This window comes from Corvus hawaiiensis, chromosome 10 (assembly GCF_020740725.1).
Source record: "Corvus hawaiiensis isolate bCorHaw1 chromosome 10, bCorHaw1.pri.cur, whole genome shotgun sequence".
In the NCBI taxonomy this organism is placed as follows: Eukaryota; Metazoa; Chordata; class Aves; order Passeriformes; family Corvidae; genus Corvus; species Corvus hawaiiensis.
The window spans coordinates 12992563-13019698 of NC_063222.1; the positions used below are offsets into that span (position 1 = coordinate 12992563).

General features: G+C 36.5%; 1 protein-coding gene across 3 annotated transcripts in view; it reads right to left on the reverse strand.

Moving 5' to 3' along the window:
- The window catches only part of DNER (delta/notch like EGF repeat containing), a 115990-nt gene that overhangs the window by 14392 nt on the left and 74462 nt on the right, over positions 1 to 27136 (reverse strand). For all 3 annotated transcript variants that reach the window (XM_048314388.1, XM_048314391.1, XM_048314390.1), the window contains exons 5-9: positions 26546 to 26691; positions 20471 to 20624; positions 17635 to 17748; positions 8851 to 9075; positions 1387 to 1509 (exon numbers count right to left, since the gene is read on the reverse strand). In XM_048314388.1, the coding sequence (XP_048170345.1) occupies positions 1387 to 1509; positions 8851 to 9075; positions 17635 to 17748; positions 20471 to 20624; positions 26546 to 26691 (762 nt within the window). The remainder of the gene's footprint in view (positions 1 to 1386; positions 1510 to 8850; positions 9076 to 17634; positions 17749 to 20470; positions 20625 to 26545; positions 26692 to 27136) is intronic.

The following is a 27136-nucleotide window of genomic DNA, read 5'->3' on the forward strand; positions in this document are numbered from 1 at the left end:
GCCCATGGGGACCTGCTGGCACAAGCTCCAGTCCTGCCCGTCCCTGAGAGCTCATCTGTCTGCCAGCCAGGGGGTGTGGAGGCAGAAGGGGCACTGCAGATGGGCACCACTGGGGTGGTGCCAAGACTGAGGCCTCTGATGGCCACATCATATCTTGAGATGGGTACCTCGGGTCTATTCACTGGTGCCACTGAACACCTCAAGTACTGGAATGATGGGAGCTCAGTAATCAGCAAAAGCTGCTTACAGGCCCAGGTGCCTTGCTTTCATTTACAGCACAATGTGCTGTGCACACAGTGCTTCCACCTGCACCGACAGGTCCAAGGAGAAGAGAAGATGAACATTATGGTGAACATTATGGTTAAGTGCTGCTTAAACTGTCATGAAACGCTGAGGGTCATTTCCTCACCAGGCCTCTAAAATGAAGAATTCTGTATCTGTTGTCAAAGAGTAGTGCAATCACCAGTGTGAAATACATATTTAGCCTCAAGCAGCTGTTAAGAGAGCATTACTTACCAGATATGGATTGATATCCTTAATGAGAAAATGCTGGAGCAATGTTCCTTAAAACATAGTAATTCTGTTTAAAATATTTATTTATTTTTAATCCTAATAGCATATAAAATTACGTTCAAAATGTTCTCACAGCATGATTCAACACAGAATACACTAAAAAAGTATCATTTTAGCCCTCCCCAGAAGGACTTGTCACAGACCACTGATACGTGTTAATTTGTTTACAGCTGAAATCTACTGTGAGAGAAAGGATTTTATATAGCCAAACAGACACTCTTCTCATCTACTTTATAAATTACTTAAGAAATGCCAAAGATGGATTCCATTTGAACAGAGATCTCAGAATAGCTGCAGTTAACATGGAAAAGCAGTCACAGACCTATTACTCTCTCTGGGCTTTACCGTCTTCTAAATGAACACTACTACTCCTTTGTGCTAATCTATTTCAAATACTAATCTTTTGTTATTATGTTTTTAGCTCACTTCACTGGAGAAAATTAATAAAAAATAACTTGAAAGCTCTCCATGTAAAGGCTCCAACAACTGATGAAAAGTCTATTGAACAGTTACGTTTCCTTTTAAAAATGCATCACTTTCTAATATAGCCTAAAAACAGCAGAAGAAACTACACCTGAGAAGAACAGAGAGAATCCATTTGTGCCCAGACAAGGACATGCACTCCTCACAGAGAAGCTAAATCTGAACTATTCATTTGAATAAAGAGTATGGGATCAGGATCAATACTGAAGTTTGTCTCTGCTAATTTTACATGAGGGATATATTTCTGCTCAGTGGAGGATATGGTATCTCTCTGTTTGTAACAGAACCTACCATAAAAAATACAGAGAACAACAGCAAACCCCAGCCTACCTTCGTATTCAGCAAGGCACACACACTCGTAGCTGTTGACGAGGTCTCTGCAGGTGGCTCCGTTCTGGCAGGGTGCAGACAGGCATTCATTATATTCTTCCTCACAGTAAAGGCCATGGTAACCTAAATCACATGAAGAGGAAACAAAAATAGCTATGAAACACTTCCCAGTAAAAATTAACAATTAGGCAACTATAGACCGTGGGCAGATGCTTGCTAATTTAAATATACTGTGCAAACTGATATATGTTAAGACACTGATTTTAAAGGCATCTGTTCCCCAGGTGAAAATTACCAAGAAAATATTGGAAGCACAATGTTCTGAGAGAATTCCCTGCCCCTGTGATAAACCACAGGGTGTAAGGATGGAGGCTGGTGGCAGAGGCCAGAAGCACCAATGTCAATACCCACACTCTGATTGTTAAAAGAAATACAGGAGTATCGACTATCTCCCAGCTCCTTTGGATCCTTGCAGCAAAGCCACTTTTCATCAAGGAGGTGATAATTGTGTAACAGTAGCTAGAATGATAACATGTTTTAGCTTTAATGCTGTACAATGTCAAAGCACTGTAGAAGCATTAAGGTACTCCATCTTTACAGTATTCCCAAGCCACAGGCAGGTATTATGGGCTGATTAGGCAAACATAGAAAGCAGAAGCAGAGAAAAGCTACACAGCCTGTTAACATCCACTGAGTCATTTGTATTATGAGATAAGAAAGAATGAGTTAATCCACTTGAAAACAGCACCTTTTTCATTAGTTAGTGTGCGACACAATCATGAGTCTTAGCAGTAGTTGAAATTACAGATGTAGTGTATTCTATGATATAATACCATGCACTGGAAGAGTGCTCATGTGCTTATTAAAAATTATTATTATTATTATTAATTATTATTATTAATCAAAAGCTTGATTTCCTTATTACATAAAAAAAGCATTAGATGAATGAACGTACAATGAATAAACTTGCAATGGGCATGAATAAAGATGCCAGGAAAAAGGCCTAAAATATAAAGTGTAGATTCTGCAGTATGATTTTACTTCTTAAAGTAATCTCTAGTTAGTAGCAAAATTCATAGATATGTAAGGAGGGTCTCTTTCATGAACAAAGACCCAAAGAGGGGGCAGATTCTCATCTTAGTAAGTGGCAATCTTTATTCAGTATCCTGGTCTAAATTTTTGCCAAAATTCTCATAGAATCATAGAAAATAGGACAAATGCTGCCTTCAGACACCATTTTCATTCCTCCTCTCCCTCCCTATTATGGATAATTCAAAACAAAATTTTATGAAGATACAACTGTTAGTACTACTCAAGATGTATACACAATAACATCCATTATGATTCTCAAAAAACTGTCCTTTCATAGGAAATAGTTGGACTAGTAAGTTATTAAGAAACATTTCGGAACCATTTTCTCCAAAGCTGTCAGCCAGGCAATACAGAATTAATTATGCTAAATGTTATGGGTTTTCTTGCTACCCTACAATGAAGTTTATCGAGCTTATGATTCTATGAAATATCCTATGTAATGAGATCTGTAGCCAACATACAAACCACCAAAATCAGATGGGAGAATCAGAAAGAAAAACAGATGGGAATTCCCAGTGTTTAACACTGATGTAATGAGATATTCTCAGAAAAAATGTTTTCCACTTCTCACCTTTCCAAGATAACGAAGGAAATTTGTGACTAAATAGCTGTCTGGTTTCCAAAATCAATATGAACTATGGTATCCCCTCCTCAGGCTGCAGCCAGTCCATGCTGCACACTACCGGGGAAAGATGTTTTCTCTCTCCACGAGAGGGCAGGTCTCACCCTCACACAATTTCACCCTCATCTTCACCCTGGGGACAGCAGCTTCCTTCTGCTGAACTGTTGGGATGGAGAACGTTCTGCTGTGGGGACCACCTGAGGGAAAGGCATGCTTCTCCTCAGGGAGGCAAGAGGCACCTTGTCATTCTAATTGAGCATTTCTCCTTGTATTACTGCTTTTAAATTATACTGATGTATAAACCCTGTAGTATACTGAATTCATACATATATCTTCAAAAAGACTACATAAATGATCTCTGTATTTTTGTTGAAGAATTTAGATTGAAAAAGGAGAATTTTTCATAAATAACTTCAGAGTAATGGATTCTAGTGTAGTTGCTTCTTCTCTTTCTAGTAGTGTTACGATTCTGCTGCTTTTATGTTCACAGCCAATGCCAAATGCAGCTCTTTCCATCTTTCATGGTGTGCAACATTTCTGTGCACATATTTAGAAAGAAAGAATACCTACATTATCAACACTTCTCCAGCTACTGTGTCCTGAACAGGATAAAAAAAAAACACAGTAGGCATTACAGCTTCAAAAAAGGGCAACTTCTTTTTCTAGGTCACTTGAAACCGAAAAAGCCTTCAGTAACAGCATCTTCATGAAGGTCCAGTTCTGATGTGCTCTCTTCAGAGGCTGAGGAATGGACAGGGAACCTAAAAAACCCTAAACCAGAGATGTCCATATGTTACCCCTTTTTCCTCTACATGACCATCCCTTTGCTACTGGTCTTTACAAAAGCAAAAACAGATCTGTTGCCATTTTCCTCTTGATCCCCAAATTCTTCTTCCTCTTTCTTAAGCAACAGGAAGGCTGCCTTGAAGAGAGCAGGTTATTTTCCTGATGCTTTCTGGCATAGCCTTCAGTTACATGCTGAACTGCACTGTCTTTGCACATGGCTGTTAAAAACTGCAGAAGGAGAAAATGGGAAAGGGAGCACACAATGTGTGTCACACGGGCTGATGAGGAGAAGACAGGGGCTTTGTCAAAGCCTTCAAGAGCCAAAGATACAGCAGAGTAATCTCTCAAGAATATCTGCTTATTTTGTTAACTATCAGGTTAACAAAAGAAAGAGGCTGAAGTTTACTCTCCCTTTAGAAATCAATAAAAAACAAAGCTGAAAGCTTTTTAGCCTTTTTAGACACTAACTCCTCAATAGTGATTCCCTGGGCTTATCCATACTTAACACTTCACCCAATCAGGGCAGCAGAATACAAAATCCCATCTTTATGGGAAGGCCTAATGGGGTACAATGCAAAACAGCTCTATTTTGCAGGGAACAGCATCAGTCCATATATATATAGCTGTTCACTAACACAGAGTTCATGTTATATAGTCAGGAAATAAATGTGTTCAGCGAAAGTCTGAACTGATACAGCAACTAAATAAGAGAAAGAGAGAAGAATTCTCCAGATAGAAGGAAGGTAGGAAGCCATGCTCACCAGCCATGGCCAGATTGCATGGAAGGTTGTCTTAGTGTAGAAGTGGAAACAAGATGAGAAGCAGTAACGGGCTCAGAGACAGTAAGGAACTGGAATTAACCTAAAGTCACTTCTTCCAGAGCTCACATACCCTGCCCCCATTACCAAATGTGGGCAGAGAAAGACAGAGAAAAGAAAAATTGCCACTGCTGCAGACAAATGTTGCACTGGCCTCTGCAACGGCACTAAAATAAACCTATGCTCCTAGAACCATCTATTAAGCTGCATTAGCAGTAAAATCAAGGGAACATATTCTATGGTACTACTTCTAAAGTTACAGCCACTTTTTATACCCTGCAGCACTTTTTCTGAAACTCCTCTTTTATTTTCTTTTTTTCCAAATGTTCTATATATGCTATATATATTTATATAGAGGGCAGGTGTTAATGTCTGTACATGTGCTTTGCAGTTTCAAAATCTATGTCTTTAAAAAACCCAAATTCAAAACATTGCTGTGATATTAAGCTATGCAATTTCTAGCTACATTTCTCCACTTTGGAACAGACAAAATTAAAAGTACTATATTAAGTATTTGCATTTGAAATTTATAATAGTAGCTGTATTAAAACAATTGCGTATAAAGAGTAAAAAGGTTTAAGAGGAGGAAGAAACTGCATTGGGATCCAGGGACTAAATAAAAATTCTATGAACAGATGAAGTGGGGTCCCACTAGTTTCACCAACCAGGCTCAAGATGAGAAATCCAACAAATGAGCACAAGAACTTTTATTAGAATTAGTTCTTTAATATGGGGTAAGAAGTAAAACACGACACAAACTCTGAATCTAATGTCCAAACATTAAGTATTTCTTTGTTACCTGTAAAGGGTGAGGTGATAAATATTAATAATTGGAGTGTGTAAGCATACAAATAAAGATTTAAGGTAAGGTTTCATGTGCAATTGAAAAATCAGACACACAATACAAAGTAGGTATGGTTGCATAGGTCTGGGAATTCCACAGAGTCTCTCAACAGATATTTGAAGTATGTTCAACTTGGAAATAACTTACACACTTTTCCTTCCATTCTGGAAATAGGAATATTCAAAAGTACTAGACTGCTTTCCAAGTTATCTTATACAAATTAGCTTTTCCGTAGAAGCTATTAGATGAAAGGCCACAATGAAAGCCAACACACACAAAAAAAATTAGTAGTAAATGTTCTGGTTGTTCATGTTCTGCAAATTGTGCAGCTATGCAAATATAACTACTATCATTTATCATTCTTCAAATCTGTACACTGGCCAAAAAACCATGGAAGCCAAACTGCCAACCAAGCAAGGAGACTTGCATAGATTTTGGGCTAATTGGAACTATTTAAAATTCCTCTCTTGTTTAATTTTTGAGGCAGAAGTAACACAGATGAAAATCCATCCGACACTGTAAAACAGTGCATAAAGGAAGGACAGTATTTGGGTCACATATATAAACAAAACTCTTAGGTACTTTGCTTCTGTATTACAAAATTATATGCTCTGTAAGATACTCTAAAAAAAAAAAAAAATAGTGCATCCTAGAGCTGAACACAAAAATTAAGTGACAGATTCCAAAGTTTTTAAAATTGTGTATCAGACATGCCAGATAATCAATACAGAAGAGAATTTTAAAATGTCATTCAACAACCTTTCCATTAATATATCTAAAAATATAATGTGTAAGAATTCAGGGATATTCTGAAAGCCTCCTGTACAAAGAACACAGTGGTCTAGGAGCTGGCACACTGATGCTGAGAGCCTGCAAGTGAGAAAGCCTCAGGGTCACAAGGCAGAGACATTTCTTTCCTGGTAATATCTTTATTTTTAACCCTTGATAATGCTACTAAACTGTACACAAATTTTATTCATTCACTTTACAGGTAACATAACAGACACTGTCAAGGTCTCTTCAAGCAAAATTGTAAATAGAATCTAGCTTCTTAATATCCCAGAGACATAACCCATCCACCCTAGAAAACTGCTTTTTGATAGAGATACCAAAAATGGATTAGGCTACAATTTGTAGTCATTACTTTAGTTTGGGGTTTTTTAGGAATTGCAACCTAGGAATCTTAAAGTTTAATTGCTTTTATCTGCCTTACACTCAATAATTACCCAAACCAAGGGCAAAGTGTATCTTACAGTGCCTCCTACATGCTGATCTACACAGAAGTTGACTGCCCTTTATCTAATATCCCTTTAACTCATGGGGAAAGTATCTGAAGATAATTGATTCAAATTCTGCTGCTATCACTTAATGTAAGACCATGATGGTATTTTTGTAACAGTGAAAAGGCATAAAAGAAGGAAAAGAATTATTCTGTCTATTCCTATCTTGCTATCACTTAGGTGCAGTTCTTAAATGGCCTTCCAAAATAAGTTACCCAAGTTTTTAAACTATTCACAGATAAATGATAAGCTTACTTAATTTGGCCTCTAGTTCCACCTCTATGAGAATCAAGTAATGTTATTTTTAAAACTGAAGTTTACAGCAGCTTACAAAACGTTTGGAAAAAATAAAGCTTTTTTTAATGTCATTTTTGGAGCAACACAAAAGAGTTCAACTAAATAAGTGCCATATATGGTCCTGGATGCAACCTCTAAGGCTTCTCATCTCTAACTTTTAAAAGCACAAATATTGTTCAAATAAAAATAAGTTTCCATAACATGAGAGGTCGAAGACTACTTTTAAGTCCTGAGAGAGATAGAATAATTTTGAAAAAATCAAACCATGGAATTCTAATCAGGTTTAAGTGACAAAGTTCCAAAAAAAGCTTTTATTTGACCAAGAATATTTTACTAGCTTTTCTTTGTTTGAACCACAGCAAAGAGCATGCTGAAGAAGATTAAAACTTCCCTGGTATTCTTGGAAAGAGAAATGTCTAGTTTTTCCTACTATTAATGACAAGTGCTGTCAACAAATGTATTACAAGGTAACACTACTATGGTATTGCCTGCATTTCACTTTCATATTTTTCTCCTTTATAAAAGAGTATGTAATTTAACTATAAATCTGTCCACCTCAACAACAAATATCCATTAGCTTCTGGTAATTTGTGAGCACCTCCCAAAAAACTTTTGACGGTCCCTTCCCTGTCTCTAAAAAGCAGATAAATGCTGACACCAACTAAAAATGCTGAATTAGTAGATTTCATTACAAAATCCCCACATTTGTAAATATTGACAAATAGATTGGTAGGATAATTGCACATCCTGCAAAGTGAGATGGAGGAAATGAAGAATTGTGCCTGGTTTCTCACAAAACAAGGAAAAGCAGCAGAGAGAAGGAAAGGAATGTAGAGCAATGTGAATGTCACAGCAGAGCTACTATCAAGTATCATTCCTTATTTTATCCCTTGTACACTGGAAATTTGTTTAAACCTTAATTTCTTCACTTTTCAAGTTTATAGCTTTATAGGAAGAGACTTTAAAAAAAAAAAAAAGGTGCCAAAATTATTCAAGTGAAAACAAAGATTGGTGCTCACACTTAAGCAGCAATGGATATTGCACTGGTTATCAGACATTCTAACTGCTACTTTCCCTATTAATTATCATTGCTAAAATGGATAAAGGGAGCTATAAGCACCCCAATATTCTGTCATATTGGTACAATGATGAAAAAAATCTGGAGCTAAGCCAATCGCTACCCAGACCCCATGACTGTCAGGCTGTGCTGTCAAACAGTTCCCAGCTGAGTCTCCTCACCCGACTCACCTGAGCAGCACCACTGGATCTTCTCTAGAGAGACAATTTATGTAAACATGGATGGCAGAACTAAAATCCTTCGGAGCAATCAATATTTTTCCTTCTCTACCTCTGTTCAGCCACCTTGTCTGTTTTTCTCCCTTCCTAATGATCAGTGTTACATTTCCCACTCTCTCTACCAAATTTTGTAATTCCAACAGTGCTGATGCCTTGCCTTAAAAAGATTTATCCTGCAGACTACAGTTTTGCAATACAGCTGTAGAGTTCTGTCAACCCATATGGATCTCAGTGGGTATTTCAGTGCTCATTCCGCAATTTTTGGTTTTCCAAGTGCAATGTGTAGATTCTTATCATTACTCTAGACAGATAGAACATCTGCTCAACGTGTATTATAGACTGAAAAGAAGGGAAGGAAGTCATTTTAAGCTATATATGGAACCTACACATAAAAAAATATTTACAGAGCATGTAACGGTTGGTACAAACCAGGGATACAGAGGCATCTGTAGCTGGTTCCAACGCTGCGACAAATGCCATGTGCACACGGATTCAGAGCACAGAAATCAATCAGCTGAGCACATGTAGGTCCTGTAAATCCAGGACTACAGCTGCAGGAGAAGGCAAGTCTGTCTGTGTAACAGGTTCCATTGTTCTGGCAGGGAGATGACGCACAAGGGTCTATTTTGTCCTCGCAAGTGGTTCCTAAAAACCCTAAAAGAAATAAATGGATTTGATAAGTAAGCATTCTGATATGCATACAATTTTAATAACTAAAGCACGTTAAAAGATCTATATTCCTTTCTTTTCTAATTCCATGAATATTATAAAAATACAGACCTCTTATATAATAAACTCTAATTTTGCCCATTAACATTTTGTGAAAAGAGATGCTTTAGCTAAAATCATACTATAAATTATTAAGGCAGTGAATTGCAAAAATATTTGATGAAACTCGTAGTGTTTATCTGCTTTCTGAGTGAATCTGTCTTGAAAAGCAGAAGAGATTTTCTAAAGATCAGGAGCTGGCTAGCCTAGAAAAAAAGAAAAAAGCCAAAACTGACCTATTTTTCCTAACTGTTAACGTGTATGTTAAGTGTAACAACCTCTTAAACAGAACATGGGTTTATTGAGTTTCAATAATTTAAAGAATATCTTTTACAAGAACAGATTTCTCATTAGCAGGAGAGACAATGATTTATTGAAGCAACACCATGCCAAAAATAGACATAATGAAAAGGATATTCTTGCAAGGGAACTTTTAATCAGATGTAGGAGAGAATAATGTTCTAACAAATTGCAGTAAGTAACTACAGCTTGTATCTATACATACACATACGTCATGTATGTAGTAACACAATGCATGGTTGTTGTATCCTAAAGCAAGTCAGAAAAGCATATTCCAATTCTTGAACCCTTCCAAGTAAAAGAGCAAACTGTCCTTTCCATTCAATTATATATATATTTTTAATAAGTATTTGGTCCATTTGTACAGACCATCACTCTTCAGGCTTAAAATTCCCTGGAATATCTTAACATTGTAAAAAAGCTCTTAACATTACAGTAGAATATTAAACAAAAGTGAGTAACCCACACAGAGCATACTACAGAGTTCTAGTCACAGAATTAGCAAAACTTATATTAATGGAACTAAGAAAAGCTGGGGAGGTCACAATTGCTCTGTGAGTTCCAGACAAAGTAGGATTTTTTGGTCACAATTGGCAGCAGGATTTTAGGGGCATCTTCAAAATATTAGGCGCTGGACAAATGACTTTCAATGTCACATTTCCATTAGATGTCCATAAGTCTTACATCAGAGGTATGGAATGAAAACATGGAAAAAACAATCCAGTTTACTTAAAAAAAAAAAAAAAGTAACTAGAAAGAAGAAAAGAAATAACCTACAGATTGGACTTTTAAGTTCTGTCATACAAACTCTGCAACAGACCAGGAGATAAAATCAGCTCTGGCAGGGCACAGACGAAGAACAGGCAAGAACCTTCTGTCCTCTCCATTTTGCTATCCTATGGCTCCAGCTGCTTCATGGGCTTTGTCAGGACCACCTGCTCACCAAAATTGAACAGAGAGAGCCTAAAAACAAACACTGTGGAATCCTATACTAGAGGTCCCTCCTGTAGATGATAACTAACCATCAGAAACTGCAAAGAACAGAAACCCCAAAATCAAGAATGTAATTCCAGCAATGGTTCACTGACAAATTAAAAAAGCCTGTACTGTTATAACAAAATCTTGGTCAGATTCAAAAGAATCTGCAAGGACTTTTAACTATTACCAGAAGGAGTAAAGAAGGATCAGCCAATGAGTCCAGTGAAATCTCTCCAGTAACTCTGAAATCAGATTAAAAAGGATCAAGGAGATCTGAGGTCACACAATGACACTAATGCTGCTTCATTACAACCTTTGCAATAATCTGCCCTCCAAAGAGGAGGTTACTGGCAGGTGGCTAATGTTTCAAGTGACAAAGCACTTCAAGAACATATGCAGGTTTAAAATACACCAAAACATGTTGCCCTTGTGCTATCTTTGACTGCACAGTGAAATGTGTTTAGGTGATTCTGGAAGTTCAAATCTCAAGCATGAGTCAAATATCTGAGAATACTCCAAGTAGAAAATACAGAAATCTATTATTCTGGCATTTCTGAATGTACATTTAAATCCATATCAGTATAATTGTTGAAAACAAATAATGCAAGTAATAACCTTAAAAATCAAATTCAGAGGTGTATTGGCTGAAAACAGAATCAAATTCTGGAGAAAAAAAAATCAGAACTGTTTATCTGCAGACAAATATCCTCTGAACTGCTCTTCAACAGAGCTAACATAGACCCAACCCTGCATCTATGTCATTGCTGGTATAAAAGGGACATGACAGAAATGCAAAGACTACTGGTAATTTGAAAAATCTGAATACAAAATTTACCAAGGAATGACACAGAATGTAAAGGGGAAAGGCAATAGTAGGAAATATTTATATTGGTAAAAAAACACCATACAATGTTTGTGCTTACGTGAATCAGGCCATTTGGCCAGTTGTCAAGAAGAGTAGCAATGTTAAGTTAGGTGATATGCTTTATAAATTGCTACAGACCTCCAGGGCAGTGACAGAAACTAGATCAGAAATATGTTTTCAGAGACAGAAAAGCTCTGGATAAAAGCCAGATTTCTCATCATGGTGGGATTTTAGTTACTTGGCTACTGAAAGCAAAAGAGCCATGTGCAAGTCAAGGAAGTTAAACATTTTCTGAAGACACCGCTTAAGTGCCTTTTGTACATCCTGTACAACAACTAATTTGTCTGAATGTTACATGAGACCCAATTCCAAGAATTACAAGTATGTGAAAAATTAAGTTGTGAATTTCTAGGGTTCAGGATTACAAAACCTTTAACTTTAAAATACAGGAATAAGTACTAAAAGAAACACAAGCAATTTATTATTTTCCCTATAGAAATTTGTCTTGTGAGGAAGTATTTCATCAGAATTCTGTAAAGAGAAAATGTTACTAATCAGAAGGATCAAGAAATCATTAAAATGCTGTAAGATTTTGATTGAAACTCACCCTAGCTAAGTCTTTATGGATAAAGATGAATAGAGGCTAAACCCATTCAAGCACTAAGGAGAAGTCTATTTAAAATAAGAGCAATTTGGGAAGGTGCCAGGTAAAAATGCTGCATTAGTGGGAAGTACCAGAAACTAAACAGCCATGAAAAACTTTAATTAACGACAAAATGTTCTTCAGGTAAATTAAACTCTCTTATGGTAATATGAAGAATTCTGCATTCTGATCACCAGTAACCTTGGGAAATCATCCCTATGCAACAGCTGTGTGACCCAGTTTCCTGGAGTCAAGATCGTAAATAGGTTTATTCTATGTAAACCTAAAGAAGTCAGAATGACATCTGCAAGATATACTAGAGAAAAAGGCTTTTACATGAACAACAAAGGAGAGGAAAGAGTGAAAACCTTGAAACTTAAACTATTCTAAATCTCGGCAAGTAACTTCTGTTCTCCCAGTCAATTAAGATTCATGGTGACAATGTGCGTTTTCTAGCTGCGATTGCAAATCAACACATGAATCACAACTTAGCATCTTCTATAGCTGTCAAACTCTATTTTCTAACCACAGAAATCATAATATGAGCATTCATAAATGTATTGCTTTCCAGTATTTTTAGAAATACCTGCAGATATGTTAGGACACTTTTGCTCAGTGTGTTGCCAGCAGTAATTACCTGTAGCTACTCAAATCAAACTGTCAACAGTAAAATAAAATCAATCCTAAAATGTGAATTTCAAGTAATCTATATGTTAAACTCTTTATCATAGCACTGTTTTCTCTCTGTCTTCTGTTCTAGAGGATGGCTATGACATCCATTATTGCTGATGACCATTTTTCAAAAAACCCGAATTAAAATATTTCTGCCCCTTCTGTCCAAGCTGGTGACGTCCACACAGAGCTAGTATGAACAGGACGAGAACCCAAGCCAGTTTTACGGGGTTGGCCAGCTGAATGCAGGCTATTTTTATCAAAGATTAATTTTTTCCTATAACACTGAAGGCAGTTCATCTGCACTTATCATCAGGACATTAAACTTGCATGGAAGAGAACTTCAGAAACATCTTGAAACAGAAGTTTATTTCTTTATTAGAACTGATCTGCACTTTGCTCATTATTATCTGGCTTTGTTCTAAACCATAGTCCACAACTAAATTATTTTAATATTATCTTACAAGCAAAATGAACAAAGGGTCTCCAAATCTTTAAAATATGTAAAACAAATATATACACAAGTACCAAGTCTTTCATTTTATCTAATTTTAAAAAATTTGTGTCTGGAAGGAACACATTTCCTCACCACACAATCAGGCAATTTCCATACTGTTGGGTTTTTTTATTTTGACTTTTAACAAAGATTTCTGTGAATGTGATAACTATGTAAGTAAGGATAACTAGCTTCAACACGTCTGAACTTATGTTTATTTATTTAATAATGTTTATTAATTTAATGTAACAACATTTATTTATTCCAACCAGGATTTTTTAATGTTTCCAATTATTATTTGTATATTTAGTTCCACTTCAGGGTATTTTGGAAATACACATAACTTCTCAGAAGCGTAAAGAAAATGGAGTAACCAAATTTGTAAACTGATGAGCACTTCCCCAGTCAGCTCAAATAAAATGTATTCATGCTACTGTCAATACAATAGTCTGTTATACACTACAATAAGTGGAAGAAAATGAGAGGAGATATTTAAAAGTGATAAGGATGGAATAATTCTGAATAGAAATGTCAAATATTCATTTTAGAGTTCACATGTTTACTATGTATAGGGTTTTAGAATGTCTAGAAGTTTCTCTGCACAATCATTTGAAGGTAATATTTAGTAAATGTATGTTTATTGACATAAAATTAATAAAACAGTCGACGATACCCTACCCCATTGTAAGCAAGTACAAGATCCAAACATTGTTTTCACAATAACAATGTCAAAATTTTAAACAAATTCTTTGGTCTTTAGTATTGCTTAAGCTTCTTCACTACAAATTCAAGTATAAAATCCAATTTTCTCTTTAGTACAGGTGATTCAACAACTTCAGATAAGAGTTTATTTTCTGACATATTCTGGATATTAAAAACTACAGTGCATCCCACAGAAAACGGAATCTGTAAGCATAATGAAATTTTCTTTACTGAAGGACTCTTAAGACAGTAAAATTTTCTAAAGAATCATCATGAATTGTTCACATCTGAAATAGGCTGCTTTTTCAGTGCCTCAGATCTGGCCTTCTGTCAGCTATCACATGCTTTTTCATGAACCAGAGATCTCATTTATAAAAGAAATGCACAATCTCAAGATCATTCATATTGTTTCCATCTCATTCCTTTATCTGCCATCTTTTTCTTTTCCCTTTGTGATACTTGCCATATTTTCTTATCCTTTTCTGCAAGCCATATTATATCTGCAGTCTGTAGTTCCTACACAAACATAGCTCTTTGGCTACCTTTTCCCACTGTGCTGAATTAGCACTACAGAAAGAAAAGCTTTTTCTCAACAAGCAATTACTATTAAGCACAGCAGAATAGCAGAGACCTCACTTAAATTAGAAAATTGGGGGTTGGTAGGCAAATTTGCAAGTTACTGCATCTGCAATTTTCAATTAACTACTCTTTGTTGCATTTACAAAAATTACTGAATCTCTTCAAAACCCAAACAAAAGCTCTAAAATTATGCCTCTGTGAGAGGATAACACCTCAAAAGATACAAGAATGATCAAGGGACAGTCATCAGTAAACTCAGACAATACATTTTGTTAAATTGACTCTTTCTTTCCTTCCATGAAATATCTGAATTCTTCAGCTCGTTGGCATTAGACCTTCCAGAACAAAATGAAAAAGCAACACCATATTACTTAACATGGCCCTGAGGCTACTCCAGAGCAGTAGACGGGCCCCTGCAGACAGGCAGTGCCAACTTCTGTGCCAACACTCACCCTCATCACGGGAACAGCCCAGTTGTGTAACTTCATGGGAAACACTCACTCTGTGAACCACCAGCAACTATTAGAGAGAAACTTTGAGATTGCTCTTGAGTTATCACAGGCCAACACAAGAAGAGCAACCATGCACACAACGTGTCATTTATTCCCGTGAACCTAAGGATGATCTTCTCAGGTCCAAGGAACTAATATAAAACTACTCTTTATAAGATAAATAATCCTCACCAGTCCAGAAAGTGATTTCTGAAACATTCTATCCTCTCCAAAGGCTTTCTCTACATTGGAAATAATGCAGGTCAATGTACAACACCTGATTTTAACAGGAGTTACAAGTGTATTTCAGTAAAACTCTTTTTCCTTTGTTGCCCTAGCCCTTTTGAAAACATCTATACCATGTGAGCATGTCAGACACATAAATGAGCAAGCAGAGTAACAGCTTTTCCCCAATTCCATCTTTGCTCTACAACATAGCTGTTCTTGGAAACATGGAAATAATACTGGAGACTAGAACTGGTTACTCTGTACAGAAAGTTTCAAAAAAATGACCCAAAAAGCATGTTTGCTCATCAACAAGGCCTAGGAGCAGAAAGGTTCTTCTTGAAGTCACTAAAAAACTGTTTTGGTTTTTCTTTCCTATGGAAGGGTCAAAAATCACATTGTGTCTTTAAGGCAAGTCCAGAAACCATAGAAAAACCTCAAGACTCCAAGCAGAAAAGGGGCACAAGCTTGTGACACATAATAAAAAAAGAAGTGCCAACAAACAAAAAGACCAGAATACTAAGAAAATGATACCAATGTGCCAAGAAGGAAAAAAGCAACGCATACAGCCTAAACACTATGATAGTACAGTAACAGTGCCAAAATAAGCCTACTTAAAGCAGGGCACAAAACAGAAACAATTGGAAAATTATCAAACACAAATATAGATCAATGGAAAAGAAAGGAGCAGAAGGTAAATATTCAAGGAACAAAGCAGGCAACAAGACTGAGGAATCAAGTAGCTTAACACAGAGATATCCAAACATGAGCAAACAGAGAAGGGGCACCAGTGACTTGTTTCTCCTGCAGCACAAAGCTGCTGCTGGTGGAAATTCCGCACACCCAGCAGTGGCACAGCAGGAACCTCTCCATCAGTCTCCTCGGGGAGAGGGCTCCAGAGGGAGGTGGAGGGGAGGTTTCCCTCTCCTGTGGTCCCCACAGCACAGGGGCACAGCGTGGGGCCCTGGCACAGGCAGCAGGTGCATTTGCAGGAGCGGCGCTGCTGCTGGCGGCCGCGCCAGGGCCATGGGCCAGGCCAAGCTGGCAGCCAGCCCCGCTCCCCTCACAGCTAATTGCCACTGGCACGGGATCCTCGAGCCGGAGAGCAGCCACAGCCTCGCACAGCGCCCAAGGCAGGGTGGCATTAGCAGGGCACTGAGAGCCGCTACTGGCACCACAGCACAGCCACAGTGCCTGGCACAGCCCAGCAGAGCCCTCCAGAGACCTCAGCCTACCAGTGACCCTGTCCTGGGGGCAGCATCACCAGGGCGTCAGGAGAGAAGCTGAGGTATGATCAGCATATTCGTTAACAGGTAATCAGGAGAGGGCAATTAATGAGCCACACACAGAAACAAATATGGCAGATATAAAACAACCAAATATCCCAGCAGCTGCTTTTCCCAACATTACTGGAAAGATAATTTCCTGCGCAGCATCCTTAAAGATTCTTGAACAGATTTCCTAAGAAAATCACAAGTAAATTACTGACCAATTCTAACATCTTGTATTTTTCTCCTGAATTTCACTACTATTTATAAGGGGAAAAATTTACAAAATTTTTTCACATGCAGGATCTGCTCGGTTGTCAGTATGTCAGTGTCTGTGTTTCAACACAGCAGTTAAGTGTTAAAGCATAGCACTCTCGAAAAGCAAGGAATCAGCCTGAAGAAACTACAAATAATCTTCATTATTAAGCAAGTAGATATTACCAGAGCAGTTATCAAAGACTTGCAACCTTAGAGCCAGCATTAAGGTGATGGTAGAACAAAACCAATATCCACAGATCAAGGAAGGACAGAAGTATAATTAGCTCAAAGTTCTAAATAACTAATAGGAGGCTTCATAATTGAAAGCTTCCACTCGTGATAATTTTTTCATGCACAATTTAGGGATCTGTCATTGCAGTCAGCACAGTGTTATGAAAGCACACTCTGGCATTGAGGTGTCCTTGTTTCACATTTACAAGGTTTACCAGTGAGAATCAGTGAGAAGCTTTCATGTCAAGAAAGCAGTATGTCCAAATGTAAAGGAGAATTAATTAAAACTTCGGGGGATTGAAATAATTCCTTTAGTTATTACTTTTACACACATTTTAGCCAACCAGCCCATATGCAGAAATGTGCAAATACTACAAGGGAGGCATCTTTTTCTCAAACATTTAGCAGACAACATAAAAATCAGATCACACCCTAAGTCTCCTCAAATTCACCTTTCTCATCTGTGCTGGAGCCTCATTTCTACTGCAGGATGAAAGAACATTTCTGCACCACATATACAGTGAAACACTCAACTCCTACAACACTTCATATCCTATTGCTGATTATACCAAGATTTCTCATCTGGTTTTCTTTTCTGCTTACAATTACAGGCTAAGACACAGTTTAAAAAACATTTAAATACATATCTAAACGTCAATATAACTGAAAATTGAGACTAAGTACACCCCACAAAACAGCACTTTGTATGAGGTACTAGACAGGTGTTTGCTGTTTACCTTCTGAGCACTGACAGCTGAATCCCTGGATGTGGGATGAGCAGGTACCTCCATTCTGGCATGGCTGCTGGATGCAATGATCAATCTCTGACTGGCACAGCTCTCCAGTGTAACCTACAAAACAGCTCACAATATTCAGAAGATGGAACAAAAACGAGGGTTTATCACCAAATGTATTGCTCAGCCATCCAAATAGTACCATTACTTTTCTTGAATAAAATTAACCAATATAAGCAATAGAATCCAGGATAGTCTTTTAATTTCTTATAAAATGAGATTTCTAATTAAAACATATACTTCACTGGAGAAACATTAAAAAATAGCAGAATCCTAGAGACTATAGCAATTGTATTTTACCAACAGCAATATTCTGACATCACTAGTGAATTGGTGATAGGTGCTGGGTCCTCATCAGTACCCATATAACCAAAAAAATAAACTCATTTTGGAATAGTTTTCAAATGCAACTTGAATCTCAAGTCAATAATCTTTAACAAGGCTTTAAACAGAACATGACACTAATGAATTATTTCTGCATATGCTAAATGACTGTCATTTGCTCCTACTTCTGGGCTTCAAAAAGGGTGTTTATTTTAAGTGGGAGCTGTGAAGAACTGCTCAGCACAGTTGCAAACTCTTCCAAATAAGCTTCTATAAGTTCACAAGCTACAGATTGTGTGTACTGTACCATTTGACCATAAGTTTGCTTTGTTCCATATGTCTGATGTCTGTAACACATCCCCAAAAAATGAACAAACTTAACATACAATCTAAATTATTCTACACTCCGTACTTAAATTTCTTAACAAATACCACACATTCCCCTTTTCAAATTTTTATTTACCTTCAAGAAAATATCTTGGATGCATGACCAAAGAAAAAACTACATGCTACACAGACACATCTTATCTTTTTACAAGGAACCCTAAAAAAAATTATAAATATCTTCCATAATGAGCATGTTTAACTGAAGAGCTGGTGTTAAAGACTAGTAAGCTATGACCAGATGAATACTGCTATGAACAGGTATAAATGACAAAGACCCCAAGGTGAGACAGAGGACTCTGATGCAGAGGAGAAAAAGCAAAAAGAAGGGGAAAAAAAACCCCAAATCAAACAAGGGGGGGGCGGGGGGGGGAGGGAGGGGGCAGGGGGAACCCCCATGGTTTTATTAAATAATTATTTTTAATGCAATCAAAATTTAAATTTGCATGTCTTTTGGGCAGAGTAATACCCATACCTATTTAAATTTATGATGTCACCATAAAATGGCTGTCAACACAGATTATTAGAGTTGCTACAGCACTACTACAGAAAAGCATCTATAAGGCTTTCTGTGTAACTTCCGCTTTTATATGCTAAGGAGAGCTAAATTATAAAACTATTCTCTGCAATGCAAAACCTGGAAAAAGAAACTGCTGTATATTGTAAAATGATTCTATGAAATCAGCTAAACTGGAGGGAAAAAATGAGGTTTAAAGCCAGAAATGGGGTCTCATATGGCAGGTCCTCTTGACTGTGTTGAAGCACTTGGAGAGAGGGATGTCAGCTTCACTCCGGAAAACTAGTGATTTTCTGTAATTCTAACTGGTCTCAAATTCACATAAATTGTACAAAACCAACAATGAAGTATTAGAGAAGACTGCATCCACTGACTTCTTTCATCTATAGGCTTCACAGCTTTTCTAGTTCTCACCTTCAGCTGATTTTTTTTATGAACTGTAACGCAGTATTGAATATGGCTAACTCATTTAAACATTCTTCCATCTTTGAACTGTTACCAAGCTTGTGAAGGTTCAAAACTACCCTGGAATTCAACACGTATCCAGAAGAATGTGGCATGAAGACAGAAATGATTGTGCTGCTCTGAATCTTGCTACAAGAATTGGACTTCCTGCAATTGTCATTACAGCTTTCAGGAAAACTCATCAGAGACAGTATCTTATGACAGATTTATAAAAATAAGTATGTCCTATCTTATTACCACCTACAGTGCATGTTTTCTCAATCTGAAAGAGAATATGATTCAGGAATAGCATCCCAAATATGTTGCAGGGACTAGAAATGCAGAGGTACTAAACAATCACCATAGAAGGGGGGGGGGAAAAGCAGTTTCTTGGTGAGATACACATTAAGCATCATTACACCTCTGCACTTTGTGCTGATATTTAACTTCATAATACTTTCTTCTATCAGAATTTGGGAAACATGATCATATTAATATACAAATGTTTCTGAAACTTGCATATGGAGACATATGAGATAATTAAACTCTTATCTACAATTTTCTTTAATATTTTTCATATTAAATGAATATTTTTTAGAAATTAAATGAAAACAGTTAGTTTTCCTGACTGGTTTTTAGTGTGTGGACACAAATTTTGGAGGATAAAATAATTATGGGTAGAAACACAAACCACTGAAGGTTAACAATGATTGAGCCATTTGAACAACATTAGACATTTGGTATTTAAAAAAATTATGAATTATTTTAAAAAAACCAAAAAGCTAAACCTAAGCTTATGTGTGGTGGTCACAGAACACATCTGAAAAAAAAAACTGATAAAGAAAAAGCTGATGTAAACTAAATTTTACTCCTGTGTTTTTAGTAGGTAAAGTTCCATTAGTTATGATTAATTCCCTCATGAGGTTAAGGTTCAGATGTGTGCTTTCAATGGCATTTTTCACTGATGAAGAACCATCCACTGCCCTCGTGCTGTTGTTGCATTTTCTGTCTGTTCTAGTATCTGAAGTTGCACAGTTCACTGCTCGGCAAAAAGATATGCATCAAATGTCAAGCAAAGATGCATTATTCAAGGCGTATTTCAAAACCTACCAGGCAGGCAGCTGCAGGTGAAATTGCTTCTGTCGTGTTTCTGTGCTACATCAGTGCAGGTTGCGTTGTTCTGGCAAGGGTGGCTCTGACAGGCATCAAATTCTTCACACAGGGAACCCTTATATGCATCTTCACACTCACAAAAAAATGTTGCCTAAAAAGAAACAAGATATGTACTTCACAATTAATTTTCAAAGATGATGCTTTCATTTAACACACTAATCAAAAAAGATGGTTCAGTTTTCCTGTTCATAACAGCAGTAGTTGCCATCACATCAATACATCAACCAAACAAAGTTACTCTTTGAAATACTAAACCCGCACCAATCCTTCAGCTCAAATTTTTAATGATGTTGGGTCATTTCATCTCAACAAGGAGGCTGGGATCTGATCCATAATATCGAAATCATTATGAATTTTTCTTCCATTCCAGAAATTAGATTTATAGGCAGAAATAACTGTCAGAATCAGTAATGTGCAGATTTACTGCAACAAAATCCTCCCACAAATATGCATGCTTTACATGACGGGCTCCCAGAGGCTCACTTCAGTGGTGCTCCAGCAGTAACACCCTCTTTCAATTCTGTTAAAATATGTCTTCTTCTGAATGTATTCACTACCTTTTCCAAGGTTGGAAATGCTTAATAAAAATCAAGACCAGTACACCTGTTAAAGGTTTAAAGTACCTACAGGAGGCATGATATGGCACATTTTAGTTGGAAATAAAATAATTAAAATCAGATTTAAAAAATCTTTAGGTCACCAAGATTGTCAAGGAAATCTCCAAGAAAAGAAGCAAGGAAAGCTCTCTCATCTGTAGTATGAATTTAGATTACATCTGAATCTTTGTTCATTAAACACTAGATGGCAACATCATTCACTCTCATCTGTTTGAAAGCTGGATCTTTAGTGCTGGAACGCAGCTGTCCCATGCACAAACACTGGAATGCAAAGTGCAGAACACTCATGGAATTAGAAACAAAGAGATGGGGGCTTCTATTTTTACTTGGTTTTGCTTTGTATGAATAAACAGCTGTGACTTAAGTAGAAAATAATCATCTTCACATAAATAAAAAACTTCATTCAGTAAACTCCAGATTTCACTCTTCCTTACAAATATCACACTGGTAGAGTTATACAAGAATAAATATGATACATCTTCAAAACTCAAAATTATGAGTATGTTATTTATCAGGAGTGCCAGAAGCCCTTCTTAAGTGTACAGTCTACACATGTTCTGGAATTTACCCAAGCCTCTTCACAAAAGAGCTCTGAGTGTCTCACACATCACCAGTGACAGGTTTCCAAACAAGGCTGTAGTTCAACAGAAAGGAAAGACAGGCAAGCAAAATAGAGTCAAAATTACTATACTTGCATAGCACAGTAACTATCTTTAAAGATAATTCACGAGCTGTCTACAGAGACACAAGCAGCATGGCTCTGCCTGTACTAAAAGCTCATCATTACAAAGTAGGTATGAATACATTTAAACAATGCAACAATCAGTCATTGCTTCAACAATAATGATGAAATAGAAAGTTAAAAAAAACCCAGATAATATATCTAAGAGTTTGATATAGGGATCAATTTACCATAAAGAGTAGTTAACAAAATCGGTTTTGAAAGCTGCAAAAGAAAGGCATTGTACCACTTCAACCCAAAATGTCTAATGACAGGTAACAGTTCTGAGATGCTGACAAGTTTTTCATATTCTTACCCATATTCCATAACCATGTTCCATGGAGAAGGTTAGGTTATCATCACTTACCCCAATTGATACTATTTTTTTTTCCTGAATAGATAACATGTACTAGTATATTTGAGGAAAACTGAGTCAAGAAGCAGCTCCACACCACCACAATGCTAGAATTAATGTCACTTAGAACTCCAAAATGATCTACTACCAATCAAGAGATCATCTGTGTATTTTACTTAAGTGCAAATCTATCTTATGATTTTGGGTGGCAATAAAATAAATTTTTAAATAATTTGCTATTATCCAACCTATACCATATTATAAATACAGTTGGAATATACTTTTTGCCATTCTAATTAAGCAGAGTAATAAATGCTTTTTTTTACTATAGCAAAGGAGCTGTTAAGATGACCAGAACAAAACTAGAGGCTACTCTCTCTTACTGAGAAAGACTTTCAGTATTTAGTACAACTCACAGTGAGTTGTTACAATATTTAAGCAAAATGTTGTATGATAATTACACACTTCAGAGCATACTTTACTTAGGAAAACAAGTCCATATGCAGGACAGCATACCTTCAGGTATACATGAGGGTTTTTATAACCTGCCTTTTTATAGATTATTATCAAATGGATCTATTTCAAAGCTTCCAGCCCACATAGAAGACATGGAAACCATTGCTATACAATTCAATATATTATTTCTCAGTGCAGGCAGAGGCCAGATATTTTTGTGTAAATCTCATGGGTTCTAAATCTAGCAATAAAAATTCATATTTACACAGTCAGCTCATCCATATTTTACACTGGAGAGCCAAAGTTATGGAACAGAGCAATCTGTGAGGGAAACAACCCCTTACGTAAGCAAAATTGTGGCACTCACAATCAATGGATGGCCCAAGTTCACTTCAAAATCTTACATGAAATCAGAAATTCACACCAGACAAATCTCTCCCCTTTGGGTTAACAGCAAAACTTTTCTCTTCCATCAGCTGCTAACTGTTTTGAGGACAACTCATCCTGGTGTAAAGCTCAGCACATGAATGTGAGAGTGGTATTTATATTGTGATGATGCCAAGACCAGTGTTATACTTCTGACACATTCCTGCTTCCCTTGTGGACAAGTGGCAAGCATGGCAGCAAAACAGGTACGAAGTTCATACAAAGGAAGGAAAAGGCATCACCTGGGCTCAGCATCACCTTGCTTCACAGAACTTTGCTCAAAGTGATGAATTTTATGTTCCTTTCAAAAGCAACAAGAACTGAAAACAAAACTTAGCATTATTTGCTTTTCATAACCACACTCTATAAAAAGCATCTAGCTGAATAGAATTCAAGTTATATACTAGCAAGGAATGAGTAAAACTGGCCAAGATTCCCAGGTTAAACCAGAATTCATTTTTTTATAGTTACATGCACTCTGTATATAACAGTATGCCCCTGCGCTTCTATCACTGCAGATTGTTAATTACATTTAAATTTCCCATTAAGCAGATGTGTTCCTACATTCTTTTACATTCTACTAGATTTGAAATAAAACTATGAAGTACATAAAACCCCAAAGACAACCATTAATCTTCTTGGCTCCGGAAGCAATGACTACAGCCAGCAGAGCTCTGAGCTTGCTCATGGCATTAGGCCTTTTATTCATTCTTCTAAGAAGTTGCATCCTGCAAGACTAGATTGTGCAAAACAGAATGAATTATGGATAAAAACAAACAGCAAATCACAAAGGGCACGTTTTAAATTTAAAGAAAATTAAAGTTTATGTTCTGCAAAAAGTGTGTCATGGGAAACAGACTCAATGGTTGTCGTGTCAATTATGCAACTTTGGCAGCTGCTTGCTCCATCGTTAGGGAAATCATCAAGATATTTTAGGGCACATCTCACATAATTTGAGTTAAACAATGGCAAAAACATTCTACTTAATGAAATATGCACCTTCTATTTTTATCTTATGCTGAGCATGTAGCAGTTTCCTGTCTAGAGTTCTCTGATGCACCTAATAGGCTAAAGGGCAAGGAAAGCTCACGGATTTAAAAACACAGTACAGACAAAAAGACAACTTGGAATTTTGATTCCCCCTGGAGTAGGAGGCTGGATATAAATTACCCACATTTTGGTTGCTGTATTTGATGTTCTAGCAAGCTGCCCCAGCCCAGCAGGCTATCTAGCACAGGCGTGATGGCATTTGAGAGGATCACTGGGAGCATTCCTCATTTGTTCCAAGTTCTAGAAAATTCAGGAGCAGTTTGCAACAGCAAAAATAGAAGTAATTGCGTTTCTGAAGTTAAGATTTTATTTGAAGATAGAAAAATATATTTTATCATCATATATTTACATTAATTTTTATATATTATTTTATATTTAGAAATATTGAGAATCCTGCTAATTCCAGATCTCTGACTGCCATTAATTGATAGATACTCTTCAGAAGTGGATTTGGACATGGTTTCTGTGTCCCACAGCTTCAGCCATAGGGTCTTGGTCAACTACAACCTAGTACATGTTACACCACAAGCACTGCCTTAATAAATTTTCCTGTTAATGGGTTCAGAGAAAGAATAGTGGAAAGATATGAACAGTCTTGAATTCTTCTATTCTCTTGCCAGGGAAAACAGCAGACTGCATGTGCACAAGGCGGGGCTCTTTCATCGTTAACTGTTCTAGCTTTAACATATAAAGCTTCCAATGTCAAGATTACAGGTGGGAACATACAGATACTGGTTTATCTTTTTTTTGAGTTAGATAATTGCTTCTCTTTCTTGCTTTGAAGGCAATCTGTCTGTCTTTTTTTAAAGAAAATTTTACTTTATTTGCCACATCTTAGAAGATAAATAACACATGGATAATTATTACAGGCCATATATGCCTTTCCCTTAATACAGAAAAGCATTAATTCTTCTGCATAGATACAGGAAGCAATTTATTTTTATTTTGGAACTTGACATGCAACAAGAAATTACAGTCATAAAATTGGACAACATGAAAATACACAAAATAAGGCAATCTATCAAAAGCTTTATCTCTCCAATTGACAAAAACTGGAAAAAGACAATATTTGGATATGCTGTTATACATAGGAAATTTGAACATATTATTTATGTAAGTCAAATTCAAAATACTGAATTTATAAAATAAAAATTACAGCAAAGTAAAAAAATAAACTGGACTAGGAAACAGAACACCGTATCTGAATGAATAATTTATTTGGATACTAGCCAGCTGGTATAGTAAAGTAGCATTAATTTCTAAATTCATCTTACAATAATTATGTTCCCACATTACCTCAAGCATTTTATAAAATTCATTTTTGAGAAATAAAACAGATAATTATTCCAGATGTTAGTACTGCCATGTATGTATAGATTACTGTGGCAATTTAATTATTGTTGTTACAATCCAAAACACCATTTTTCTTTTAAACATGCTTATTGAGAATTTAAATCAGAAAATGGTAGCAGATGAACTAGAAGTGAATTCACTCAATATGCCAAATTTTTTGTGTTCACAGCAGGCTCACAGCTGTTAATATTTACTCAACAGTTACTACTGCTTTTATCTCCCAAATGAATATTAATAAAACCAAAGATTAAATATGCATATTTGTGCTGTAAATGACTTTTAATCCATGAAATAAGAAATAACATGTATAGAAGCATCTAAAACCCAAAAGCCTAGTCTGGTTTTGTAAAAGCAGAATACAGACTGCAAATTTGACAGATTTGGTTCTTATTTTCTTATGTTGCTAGATCACACAAAATCCCCAGTGTGCAGTGGAATTGCCATTGTAATCCCTCAATGTAGTATTATGTAAAGGAGAAAGCTGTACAGGAAAACTTGCAACCGCTACCAAATCACTCCGTTCTGTTTCTCCTCATAATTATGGTCAGGTAATTCCATTGCACTGGTCAGTCTATTCTGAGTGAGCAATTATTAAGACATGGAGGAAGAAGTACCAGATTAAAGCACACCTAAAGCCTAAGACAAGGTTGAAAACTTAACAAATCTGAGCACATTGGTCTGGAGATTGGAGATCCCAAGTGCCCACGCTGTGGTCCTCTTTTAAAAAAACTTCCTTCTACGGTGACAGTAAGATGTAGTACAAATTCCCTTATACCTGATTTGAGCAATTGTTTTTATTGCCAGGGCAGGGTGTGAATATTTGCATCTTGTATCTGTTATTTTCTTACTTCAAGTGCTTGATTTGCAGGTATAGCAGATAGATACTGTTGTTATTTAGTAACATCTGTGAGCTTTCAAAGCCTGTTACACAGCTGCAAGGTATGCACACACCAAGGACCAAGTACAATTTGCCCTGTGTTTAAATTACCATGGAATTGCCACATTACAGGAATGTCTTGATAAGCTGACCTTACCTCATCTGGCTTGGTGATGCATTTCCCTTTCCCCGAGCATGGGAAGTTGTCTGAATGGCTTCCCACAGGCATGCAGGTACTCACTTTCACCACCACAGTCAAGCGTAGAGCCACAATGCACTTGGTAACTGAATCATTCAAAAAACCTTTAAAAAAAAAATATTCTTGCTATATGACAAAATAGGCTGGCACTGTTAATGCTCTGCAGCTAGACAAACAAAGGAAACTGATTTTAAATAAACTGTCAACCAAGAACAAAATTGCTCAGACTTAATACGCACTTCTCTGAATGCAATGCAAGTAAATACAAATTAAAATACAATTTGGAGACAAATGTCATTATATTGATTAACAAAAGGAAGACAGGATGGTGAAACAGATCTACTTCCAGAGCTCAAACCTACTAGCATTTTTTAGGCTTCAAAATTAAATGTTTTTGCCTGCTACCTTTTGAAAAGTTAAAAAATATATTTCTTTAATGACAAGGAACATTAAAATCAAATTTCGTGGAGAAATAAGTTTAAATGAATTCATAAAAGTTACTTTGGAGCTAAAAAGCACACAGATTCATTACACTGGTAAAAGATGAAG